The sequence below is a fragment of the Falco naumanni genome, chromosome 14 (assembly GCF_017639655.2).
Source record: "Falco naumanni isolate bFalNau1 chromosome 14, bFalNau1.pat, whole genome shotgun sequence".
NCBI classification, from domain to species: domain Eukaryota; kingdom Metazoa; phylum Chordata; class Aves; order Falconiformes; family Falconidae; genus Falco; species Falco naumanni.
The window spans coordinates 2624342-2637183 of record NC_054067.1 but is presented as its reverse complement, the minus strand read 5'-3'; the positions used below and the strand labels follow the sequence as shown (position 1 = coordinate 2637183).

Genomic DNA, 12842 nt, shown 5'->3' with positions numbered 1-12842 from the left:
ACAAACCAAATTAGAAGAGCAGTAACAATAGTGACTACTTTCCCTGTAGTTCTGCCAAGGCCAAACATACAGCTGGTTAAGTGTTTAATTGGCAGCAGTCTTAGACAAAAGGTCATGCCTTCAGGTATTCTGGGAAAAAAATGGGTGGGAGATGTTGAACAATAGACGTGGTACATAAGCTAGGAGGGGAAGAGCTTTAACAAGTTTCTTTATGATAAAAGAAAAAGCATCCAGTGCTTGGTATCATGGTCATCCATTGTGTGGACCAGTCAGTGTTCTAGTTCTGTTCATTTGTATCACAACACAATATGCTATTTTAGTTTTTTCTACTGAAGTGGAGGAATTAATCATCCCTTTCCACTTGTTTGGCATTTGTGGAGGAGAGAGGCATGAGTGAAGCCTGCCTCTGCTCCTGTTCCTTCTGACATTTGCTAATTCCTTTTTTCTTTTTACCATGGGATTCTGTGGCTCTTCACAAAAAAACATTCCATCGCATTGCGTAGCCCTGTTTCAGACCCTTTGCAGACAGCGATGCCAACCCTTCTGTCTCCCTAAGAAAATGGCAGGGGCCTTCTGTAATTCCTAATTTATTTTTCCTATCTGTTTTATTTACACTCTTCTTGTTTCTCCTGGAAGACCACTGAATCAAGAGTGAACTTTGTGATCTTGAGGCAGCCAGGTGTACAGCTGTCGGACCCAGTAGAAGATGGCAGCACATCAAATAATAGCAGCAGCAGCAGTAGCAATGGAGGAAGCCCAGTGCACCACCGAAGACGACTAGAACAGAATCACTATAGACGAAAATCTAACTACCAGAAGGTAAGTTTTGTAATTAATGGCAAAAGTACTCGTTATTCTTGGTCTAGCAGATCTATTCTGTTTGTTCTGTGATGGTAATTTATCATGTAAGATGGATCAGTAGCCCCATTTCTTCTTGGGCTATCGAAAAGCAGCAGGTTTGTGGCTTTTGTCACTGGAGAATGGAACATTACTGGGAAACACAGTTTTTAGGGGAAAAACATGTCAAAATGTCTCTAATGTTTATGCAGAACCAGTGTTTAATCCTTTCTTGTCTGGAAAGTGCAATGGGAAATTTACCATCCATGAGACTCTTGGGACTTGCCTCTTGACGTCCTTCAAGCACAACAGGTTCAGGGTATTGCACAAGGACACTAAGTTATGCTTCTGGTTTGGAGCTAGAGGGCTTTATGGGGCAGAAGTAGAAACTACACAAATTACACAGTAATGCTCCTGTGACTTCAGTGTTCATCTGCCATCCGTTTGCATATTATAAGAAACAGTATGAACAAGAGGAGAATCACCAGCTTGTTGTACCAAGAGAGACTTGCTCTGTGTTTAGAACTTCTGTTTGAGTGAGAAAACTTGCTACAACTGTTTAGACCTCTGTGTTTAAATGTCTCTGGAGTTTAGTAAGTAGCTGTCAGAAATGGCTGGAGTGTGGTTCCTTGATTTAAATGCTTGAATATCATTGATGTATTGTTTCTACAGCATGCACTATAACATGTGCTTTCACTGCAACCTAAACATTTAGTAGTAGTCAGAGAGATGTTTATTGCTTGATATGAATGGCTTTGGAATGCGTTTGTAGCTTGTTCTTCAGTGCAAAATTGTTCTCCTCAGAGTAAGCATCTCTCTACAGCAAAAGAATGTGGGATCATTAGCCGAGCAGTGCTTTGGTTGTGGTTGTTGGAAACACAGGGTAGTATTTCTACCCAGAGCAAGTACGTGAGAAGCTGACTTTGCCATCTGGCAACACTGCTGAAATGTTCTGGATTAAAGATACAATATGTTCTGTTATTTTCTTCCAGATCTGGACTTCTCATTTAATTGCATTAATGAAGATGCATTTTATACTGTGATTCCTTTGTAGGATTTACCTCAGGGATATGTAAGTCATGAAAAGACAGTTGCAATAAAAAAAGAACCAAAGGAATCCTTAGGAATAACGATTGGAGGTGGAAGGGATAACAAAAACAAACTCCCTATATATGTAACAAGTGTGCAGCCCATTGGATGCCTCTTCAGGGATGGGAGAATCAAGCGAGGTAAGGAGGATCTCAGACCCTTTATCCCTGAAGAACTGGGTTGGGGGTTTTGGTGTTTTTTTGGGGGGGCGGGGTGTGTGTTGGTGATTCAGTGAAAGTTGGACTTGGGCACTAAAGTGAGACTGGAAGCTTGGTTCCATATGAGACCTTGAGGCAGAAATGGGCTTCATAGCGAAAGGTCTGTAATAATCCTGTCTTTAATCAACAGGAGATGTACTTTTGAGCATAAATGGCATTGATTTGACTCATTTGAACTACTATGAAGCTGTCTCAGCACTGAAATCTAATGCAGCTTCCCACTCAGTTGTACTGAAAGCCTTGGAAGTCCTCTCACTGAACTCGTCAGAGCCACCTCTGGACATCAAGGAGCAAGGATTCAGTTGGTCTCCCCTCTGGATCACATGGCTTGGATTGCCTAGGTATGTTAGGTGACTGTTCAGAGGTTTGTTCAATCACAGAGTTGACTTTCACTAAAATACTAGAAATTAATTGCTTTGTTGGTTGACTTAAAAGCATTACTGGTATTTTCATTTAGCACTAAGGCAGCAGAAAGCCTTATTTGTCAACAGGATCACAGTATAATGAATGCATAAGAAATTTCCACTGCTTTTTATGGTGTGACCCATCGTCCCCCCACTTCTGTTGGACAGTAACTGTATATATCAGAAGTTCCTGAAAGCCTTTTTTTCCTAAGAGAACTAACACAAAAAATCAGAAGTATAGGTTCTAGCATTTGAGGCACTAAATTGACATATAATCAACACAGATATAGTCCCTGCTAAAATATCATTAATGAAATCACTCTGTGGCTCTTTCTGGGTGGCATTACAGAAACCAACAGATACCTGTGCTGTTTTGTTTCTAATCTGATCACCTCAGCTGTGGGCAGGCATTCTTTCAGTCTAAGGCTTTTTGGTTGTCATAATTGTATTATCTTTAGCATGAAGCAGAAATGATTCTGAATAGTTGAGTTTTCTCACTGTGGAGCTTTGGACCATAGACTTAGCACAGATTTTAGAAGCAACATGGTAAGTTCCAGGTAACGGGGTTTTCTTTCTCCTTCCTGGAGAGGTGAACCTCTGGTTTGCTCATTTCTGCAGTTTCATCAAAATACATTCAGCTGTGAAAGGTCGAGCCTGTTGTTGTTCCAGCTGACTGGAGGAGGATCATGTAGGAAATGCATGTGGAACAGTAAAGCCAAACCCTTCTGTGGGAAGCCCAGATTATTTACAGCCTTGTTTCTTGAGGCAGCTAAAAGAAGAAATACTAGCAAAGCCTCTGTTACGTTACCCTTGTGTTACTTAGCAGCCTGTAAATGCTAAACAAAACAGCCCAAGGAAGGTAGCTTTTGTGTCTTGGGTGACTAACTTGGCTTGTATTCAGCACCATCCTGCTGGTTTCCTCTGCTCTCCCAGGGAAGCAGCCTGTTTGTTCTGTGCAGGCCTAGTACGAACTAGCCCTGAGCTGCCCCTGGATAGCCCAAACCTGAGTGCAAACCCTTCAGTCTTTCTTGCTCCAGCCTGAACTCCGGCATTTGAATTTGTCTGCCATTCTTCTGTGGGTGTGAGGGTGGTTAGGAGGCACAAAGCAAGGTTATTTCATTTCAGGATCTGACAAAATATCCCTTCTTGTTTCCAGTAATAAAAATGGCTGTAATTGTTGTGCTTCCTCGCTCGTTTTCCCATCCGCTCACAGTAAGACCTGGTAGCAGCTAGCTGGTCGTCCGTAGGATGAACAATTTCCCTAAAGCCACTAAGAATCTGCCTTGCGGCTAGGCAAGGTATTTCTATTTGACATTGTGGCTGGCACAATCAAGTTATTCTTAATTATTGCTTGAGAATCTGAGAATCTGTAAATTGAAATGGCAGCCTTGTTTGTCACCTGTTTAGGTTGCCTCTGCGCTAGCATTTTTGTTTGGCTTGGGAATGTGCACTTGAAGCGAGGATCCCAGTTGTCCTCCTCTCCTGTATTTTGGCTGACATTGCTGAGGGGTTTTTGGCCCCCGCAAACTGCGTTCTGTTTGGATGGGACTCAACCAGAAGTGCTGCAGAGGAATGTCTGTTGTGCTCTGGCACAAACAGACCCTGTGTGTACCACGCTAGCAACATGTTACAGAAAATCCCCTGAAATGTACCAAAACTAGACCTTGTCTCCTCAGCACCAGGTCGGTTTCTTTTGGGCTGCCCTGCTAAAGTAGATGTACTCTCAGTATGCTAAAACATTTTGCAGTACGGTGTGGAAGTTTAAAGATTATTGCTGATAGCTTGTGCGATTTTGGTTTGTTCAGCTTTTTTTCCCAGTTACTACTCTATCCAACAGAAACGTCCTTTCCTCCTTAGAGGAAACCCAAATATTTCTTTCTAGTTTGAAGCCCAGCTTTAATTTCAACTCCAAGCTTTCAGCATAAAGCTCAAGGCTAGGGAAATGTATTCAGTCGTTGCAACACTTGAGCCCACAGTGTTTAATTCTGGCCATGATTCTTGTATCTGTGGTTTTCTGTTTATGTCAAATACTGTCTGTCATCACTGCTCCCTTGGTGATGTGCTCTTTCTGAAATGTGGAGCCCCTGTAGCCCACCCTGCAGAACATGGGTTATATGCCAGGCTACTGTTGCAGAAGCATTTTAGGAGAGGTGACAGCCCTGGTCCTGTGTCTTTCTTGGGGCCCTGGGTAACAGAGGGAATAACTTGAGCACCTTGGTCACATTCTTCCTAAGAGAAAACCACTCTGTGCTCCTAAGGCTACCTGCACACTGCAGTGTGTAAGCTTGGAGCATCTTCCACTTGTGACCACGGCCAGTGCTGCACACTCCCAGTGAAGATACAAACACCTCCCTAAGGGGGATGGTGGTGTAATATTTTTCCATCTAACCTCAGGCAACTAGTACTGGCTGTACTGAACCAGGTGGCTGCTATATTTCTTGCATTTTTTGGTTTGTAATACAACTGCAGGTAGCTCTACTGTCCTTGTAAACTTACTCCGTCTCTGTTCTTTGCTGTGTTATTAATTGGTGGCAAGTGAGTGTTCCAAGTTAATTGTATGCTACTACTCATTGCTACTGAATGTTTATCATCATCACTGTCTATGTCATAGGAGACAGAACAGGAACTTTACTTGATTTCTTTATAGCATTATGTTAAACCAAGACCAGCTACTGATAGTATGAAATACCATCTCAGTGCTGGTTTGGAGGGGGTGTGTCCCCTAATTCATTGCATGCTGAATCCTAAAGATATTAGAAATACCAAAATTACAGATTACTTTATCTTTTCTCTGGTAAAGCTATGACTCTTAAAAACAGTAACCATGCACTATGTGGCTTAGAGATAATTCTCAGAGGGTGGCAAAGCAGTTTTCCTCCTGCCCTTTTCCTTGAGGTGTATCTGAACTCAAGTCTCCATGACGTCTGAGCTCTCTCTGCAGCAACTGTTAGGTGTTCCCTGCCATGGCCCCGCTGGAGCGGCACGCTCCACAAACTCTGAAAGGGATGCAGAACTGCAAACTCAGCAGGGTGTTTGTCAGAATAAAACTTGCACCTTTACTTTCTGTAAAGTCTAAAATTCTTTTTTCACAGTCATTTTCCATTACAGTAAATTACTGTTTCTCTTCCTAAAAACCCTTTTTCATATGGAAAACTGATTTCTAGCCTTTTTAAACTCTTGGAGAATGTCTAATGCTTTTGTTTATGTTCTATGCTGACACAGTGCTGCTTACCACTCTTGCTTTCTGTGCTGTTTATTTACGCTAGTTGTCACATACCTTTCTCATGGTGTGTTTTTTACACTTGTGTGGTATCAGTAGAAAAAAAACATGGAGGCATCAGTAAGCTGGAGCTGGGTCTGCCCACGTTTATGTATGAAGAACTTGTACAAAAGTAAAGTAAATTACAGTTTGAAAGTAGATAATTGGATCTTTCTCCTAGTAAGAAGTTAACTGAGGCTTTTGAAATCTGAAACTCATCTGCAAACTTCTCCAGTAAAGCCCTTACGGCAAAAACGTTTATTAGGAAAAGTTTAGCTGCTGGAATACCTCAGTGGGGTGATGATCGGCGGCAGTTTCACACAGTGTAGTTCTGGCAGTGCCTCTGTGCCAGAATGTAACCTGACTGTGAGCCAGAGTACACGAGATGCTTGCCTGCACTCCTGCCACACCTTTTCAGACGCCTCGCAAAGGCTTTGCATGCCTTTGTGCTACTAACTCAAGGAGCAAGTGCTCTTAGCACTTACAGGCCCCGTTCTCCACGGCAGCCCTCGCGCTGCAGCATACCCCAGGCTGACTTGGAAGACATACCTCAGTGACCAGCATTCAAAACCAGTGGTCTGTGAACTCGCTCTGAGGAATCCAGTATCTTGCCTGTGCATAGCAATCCTGGGTGTAGGTCCTGCAGGAAAAACCTTCTGTATTCTGATTTGGTAGTCAGTAGAAGGGCTGCCATACCTCGTGTGTTTGCTTTCCATCAGTGATACGCAGCTGCTGAATGCCTTCATTGTATCAAGCATGTAGTATACAGATGGAATAAAAATAGCTCGATTCTCATTAATTGCATGGGTGTAGCTGCTGTTGATGATTAATTTGGTTTTGTCACTGGTACTGTGCATGTTCATTAGTAGAATTCATGAAGTTACTCACGAATCTTTCGGGTCACAAACTCCTTTAGAGAACAGTAATTTTCTGTTAACTCTTAAACTAGCACTGACAATACCAAGAGAAGATTTCTAAAGAACTGGTACCTTCACCTTTGAGAATTATCCCTGTAATGTGCCCTGCGAAGAGGTTGCCTCAGATCCTTAAAAAGAAGATATAAGGCTGTTACACAGCTGTGCTTTTCACAAGAGAAAACATAAATTTCTGGTCAGGCAGTTTTCCTTGAAACGTACTCATAAGCTTCCTCTGGTTTTGACTGTGCCTGTCTCCACAGCTATCTTCACTGCTGTCAAGATATTGTCCTTAGTAAAGGTAACCTGGAAAGCTGGGGCTTCAGCATTGTTGGAGGCTTTGAGGAAAGCAAAGGAAACCAGCCATTCTTCATCAAAACCATCGTGCCTGGGACTCCAGCCTTCCGAGACAGGAAACTGAAGTACGTGTGAGCTACCCTGCTGGTCTCTGGTGTTTGTATCAGAAATGCTATCAGTACAAGGGACTGACGGTCTCTTACCCTTTTAACTAGCTGAGCTAAGTTAATGACTTCTTACACACTCATTTGTGCAGTTAACACTGTTACCAAAGCTGTAACAAGCTAAGTCCTGTATTAATGAGTGTTTTGGTTTCTCTATAAAGGTGCAGCTAAAAGGAATTAACAGTTAAATTTTAAAAGGCTGTAAAGCTTTTAATTGAGTGATTAGATAAAAGCAGAAAGGGGATATTTGAGATGAATCTTGGAGGTGCCAGAGTATAAAATTAGGATTAGGAAAAGTATGTCAATGAAAGCAACAAAAGCCCTCCTGTGCAGGAAACTTAAATCCAGTTTTTCTGACCTGTTGGTTGGTAATCACAGCGAGTGGAGGAGTGAGAGTAAACAGCGGGCCTGGATAATCCCACAGAGCTCTCTTACAGTGTTGTCTCTGGGAACCAAGAGAGCTGTACAGCAAGGCTGCTGTCCTAGTAGGGGGCATAGTTTGGGCATCGGGAGCTGGGCTTTGCTCCCCTGAAAATGGTGTGTAGGCCTCTAGCTGGGGCAGAGCCTGGGTGGGAGGACTGGGGCCAGCCGGGTTCCTGTGCGGGTGCCAGGATGGCCGTGTGCTTTCCCCATCAGATGTGAGGAAGGTAGCTGCCTGGTTTCACACCTCGCAGCAGAACAGGTCAACCACTCAGAAGATGGCTTGGTGGGCCATAGAGGTGGGCAGATCAAGCAGGACTTTAAAACCTTTATGTGTTGAACTACAATGTGACAGCATGCTTTGGCCTCGTGAGCACTCACCTTAGTGGCTGCTAGCTGTAGGAGTGACCTTGATGACAAGTATGTTTATCAGTGCAAATTTGTTTCCTGTAACTTTTCCCTCTGCTGACTGGCCAGCTGGTCACGCTGCTGGTGACCTTCACTGCCACCGCTCGAAGCACCAGCAGTGTCCTCCCTTTCCCTTGCCCTCTGACTCAGAATGGAAAAAGTTGCTTCAACAAGGAGTTGACGATCTTGGCTCAGGGTGGGCTAGACCTTAGGGGTCCTAGGGTGTGTGTTAACGATGATTAAGTCCTGACAAGCGTGTTTCCTGCTTTCTGATTAGGTGTGGAGATGAAATAGTGGCAGTAAATGGAGTGCCAGCGATAGGAATGAGCAACTCGGAACTAATCCCAATGCTGAAGGAGCAAAGGAACAAAGTCACACTGACTGTGGTGTCCTGGCCAGGAAGCCTCGTGTGAAAGCTCAAGCAAAGCCCACGCCCGTTTCAGGTATCAGAGGGCCACCACACAAAGCTGAGCACGTGACAGACAAACCGAGGGAATGCTGAGCTCTTGCTACATAGCGTATTGCCATGGAAGACTTCTAGCTTCCTTTCCTCCAGAAAACATTTCTGCACTGTGCTGAGGTTATCAACAAATCTGATTCTTGGATTTAAAGTAACAGTTGATCCGAACAGTTGTTGTAACTTCCTGGGCTCATTAAAGCTCTCGAGGACTGGTGTTGCAGAGTAAGCTCTTTTCCCAGTGTTTCTCTACAAATTGTGTTTGAGGCACTTCCCTCAATTTTAGAGCTCTGCTTTCCATTTAATATTTTGAACAGATTAAACCACATATGACTGTCTGGTTTTCCCTGCTAGTTTAATACAGTTCTGCTGCTGATCTCTGCCTGCCATTCTTGGACACGAGTTATTTTATACATGCTTTTAAAAAGCCACTAATAAAACCGTAAGGATGGGGACCCAATTAAGCAGTTCCTATAGCCCCCAGTCTTGCTATTTATAGGTTACTGAAATGTAATAAATGTATTTATACATCAAAAACCGGAAGGTAACTCCCCTAGCAGGCAGCTGAAGAGCTGCGAGGTTAGTGGCTAGTGTGGTGGAGCTGTGTTTACCTGTATGAAGGTCCCGTCCCCAGGCAGGTGTGAGTCCTGATGGAGGATCCTGCCAACTAGTCACGAGCGGGCGATTCAGCTGGCTTAAAGAAACCAGTCAAAGGTAGCGGCAGGAGTGATTTCACTGAAATATGATGTTGTAAAAGTGCAACTTTAACAAAGTTCCAAGGGCAAGGTTCACTCTTACTGCACAAAGGATATAAGCTTCCCTGGTTTTATGACTTGATGAAATGACCAGCTTTTCCCACAGAAAGTAGATGATTAAGTAAACAGGCCATTACAAGAAACCTCAGTAAGCTCAGAGGGTGGTTGGCTGCCTCAGCCGCATTGTACCAACTGTATGAAACAAGCTCCCTCCTGAAGGACAGCGTGCCCCATTGGCTTCAGTTCAAATCTGCTGTGTAGTTAAAGTTTAGAATAAAAAAACCTGAAGCCAAGGCAGGTTGGTCTGACCTGTGGCATCTTGCTGTTTCCACCTGCACCCTCTAGATAAAGCAATTCCCTCCTGTTACAGAAAGTGGCTAACCAGCAGTAGAAACAACAGATCTTTCTCAAACCAGGTTGCATTGAGAGATCTTTCCTCTCTTGCTGGTTCCGCTGCACCTTTTCTGGGGCCAGCTCAGATCTTAAGAATCAAAGGAGCTTCTCTCCCCTGTAAAAATGCTACCTGGAATGAATGTTTAATTCCCTGCTGCAGTCAACTGACTGCAGGTAAGTGCATCGTTGTCTTAAGCAGTGCTTTTCTTAGGGCTGGCTACATTGTAATTAGCAGTTACTGCAGAGCAGAATTGTTCCTTGCTAGATGACTTTGCTGTTTACACACAGCGTGACTTCACTTCCTTTGGCTGCTCGATTAAGGCTGTGTATAGCGGGGGCTGTTATCGGAGCCTGCTCCACAGAAACAGCTCAGGATCCAATTGTCACAAAAGCGTCCCTGGTGCCCAGGGTGGCCTTTGTTTGGCTGATACATGCTGCTGTGGACTTTGACAGCAGCAGCAGCAGTGCTGGGCTCTGGGGCCTTTTTTCCCCTCGTTGTTCCTACTGAATGCAGAGAGCAAAATGATTCAAAAGTCGGAAGAGCACCCGTGGAAAACTCATCACTTGACCTCTGTCCAACACAAAGGAAGAGAAAAATCTGAAGCTGTTTTTGTCTCTTTTGAATTGATGTGCAGAATCTGTGCCTGGTATGGAACAGTAAATATTTATGTAGATAGAGGGCGATGCCTACTGAGTAGTGCCAAATGCCACTTGTATAAAGTGCAGCAGGAAAAAGCCATGCAGTGGGTGGGCAGACGGTTTCAGTGAGGAGGATGCTGCAGGAAGCAGCATAATTGACTCCATCTCCTTTCAAGGTGCCTTCAAACTTTACCGATGTCCTCGTAATTTAAGTACTGTTTCCAAGATCAGCTTGTTAATAGAAGTTGAATTTGTTTTGATGCCTTTATAAATTATTGTAATATTGCTGAAAAACATGCATTATAGGTGGTGGTTTTTTTTCAACCCTTCTCTCCAGTGTATCAGCTGACACCCCCAGAATAGGTTGCCTCAACAACAGACACTTCTCCAAGAAACTGAGCTTGGGAGGCAGGAAATAATATAATGGTCTTCTGCTTCTCTCAGAAAGGAGCTGGATTACCCTGACGTATACTAGGGCTGTGACTGGGAAAAAACCTGAACAGAAGTCCGTCTGACATACCCTTCCCCATTTGCAAGGCTGGCCGCAGCCCACTAGCGCCTGTGGGGCTCAGAAGTGCCTGGGCTGAAAAGCTAACCCAGGGACTAAATAAAGCTTTATTTAATGAGGCTTAACTCCCTGGTTCGGCGTGCTGCACAGCTCAGCAACTGCGAGGCAATGCTGGGGCTGCTGCTGTTGCTCCCAGAGGAACTGCACAGCCAGGGTGGGGGCTGGGTTACGTTTTGTTGTGATTTCTCCTACTGTAGCGCCAAACATCCCCGACTGGAAAGGCAGCGTCTCATGGTCTGGGAGAAAGACATCACTACCATTAACTCTATGCTGCACAACTGTAACGAAGTTAGTCAGTTAGCCTCCCTTCTCCTTAATGCTGTGCCTATTTTATACTGTCAGGAGCTCAGCCGCCTGCCAGCGGTTCCCTGGGACACCTCACACCTCCTCTCCGCGTTAAGCTGGCTGGCACTTGTGTAATAAGAGTTGTGCAAGTGTTTTCTCTGGCTGTGAAGTTCACCCTCCCGGCAATCCTCAGGCGTTCTGCACTCAGGAACACACAGGCCCATTTCTCATCTCATTTTGCTCCAGTACAAGGACTGATGCTACTGGCCCAAGAACTGACCTCTTTTCTGAGAATTATTAGAGCCACCACGCAGTATCCCCGTGGAACACAACCACGAAGCCTGCAGTTGTTACCCGATGCAAGTGATGATTATTTCCAAAGCCCCACCTTTAGACTAATACATGAAAGGCAAACATTTCTATTTCATTAAACTAAACCCATTTCAAACCATTTCCCTTAAATTCACAGCTGCTTCTGGCAGCATAGGCTTGCTAACACCAGTGAAGGCCTGCGGTCCCTGCCTCTGTAAAAACATTCAACACACAAGAGGAAGTCGAAGCACCGACTCATCCACCCAGGAGTCTCTGTCCCCTCCCCCACACTGCCATCGGTAAGCCCCGGTGCAGAGGGGTGCAGACTGGATGTGGTCACCATTAATTATGCCAACTCACAGGTCGAGTAGCTTCTGTCACTGCCACAAACAGCACGAGAGTGGGGGACTGGACACAGAACAGCTCTACCCACCCCTGGAGAAGCAGCACGTACCCCCTACCGTGCAAAAATGGAAGAAATGCTGCTGACTGGGGCCAAACCCTGGCCTTACCTTAGCATAAAACTACTGCCAGCATTTTCCCCAGATTCAAGATGGGCGAAAACCAGCTCAGACTGGTCTGGGGGGCACTGCCTGGCCTTCCCTTTGGTGCTAGCTGCCCTAGCAATTTCAGAGTTCATGTTCTGGGGGGGAGAAAAAAAAATTACCAGATTGCATCATTACAGAACAGAGGCTCTTCACAGAGGCACAGGCAAGGATGCCTGCCCCCCGCCCCCCCCGCCGGACACTCCCGCGTTGTGCAAGGGAGCCTGCGCTCCGGAGGGCATGTGGGCACATCTGCAACACACCGCAGGCACGTGTACTTCCAGGGGCACGTACCAAGCACTCTTGATTCCTTCCCACCGGTTTTGTCTCTCCTCCGCCCGTGCCATGCCACAACGAGATAAAACTTGAGTTCAACCCAAGTTCCTGAAAGCCAGCAGGCAATCAGAGCCAAGACCCACCACCCTGACCCCAGGAAAAACACGGCAGGTTTCCCCTCCCTCCACCCACTCCATGCCAGGAGCTGGGATTCCTGCAGCTCTTCCCGCAGCGAGGCACCACTGCCCTCGTCTGATGTCCCGACAGGGGCTCTACCGGAGCTCTGGCACGGCTGCAGCGGGAGGGATACTTTGAAGCCTGATTCCAGGCCCTGTCAGAGAACTGTGGTTCCATGCACACACCTCCCCTCTGCACACACATTTCCCACAATCTCAAAGCACGTTGAAAAAGCTACATGAAAAACAAAAAAAACCAAACTAAAAATGCCGCTCTTCTTTCTTCTCCCCATAGGTGTTGCAGTTAATGACTCATCAAGTGCACTGTCACAGCATATTAACTGTTATCATAGTGCTATACTGGCTCAAGTCTCTAAGGTTGTAAAGCTTCACATGACAGACTTGCAAGATTACAATACAAAAAAA

The 12842-nt window shown here is 45.1% G+C and overlaps 1 protein-coding gene across 1 annotated transcript in view; it reads left to right on the top strand.

Annotated features, from left to right (window-relative positions):
• Positions 1 to 8684, top strand: part of LOC121097232 (ligand of Numb protein X 2-like) — a 29846-nt gene extending 21162 nt beyond the window's left edge. Inside the window, exons 6-10 of the mRNA XM_040613935.1 lie at positions 637 to 819; positions 1892 to 2066; positions 2275 to 2485; positions 6985 to 7143; positions 8288 to 8684. Coding sequence (XP_040469869.1) covers positions 637 to 819; positions 1892 to 2066; positions 2275 to 2485; positions 6985 to 7143; positions 8288 to 8423 — 864 coding nt within the window. The 3' untranslated portion in view covers positions 8424 to 8684. The remainder of the gene's footprint in view (positions 1 to 636; positions 820 to 1891; positions 2067 to 2274; positions 2486 to 6984; positions 7144 to 8287) is intronic.
• Positions 8685 to 12842: the final 4158 nt, after the last annotated feature.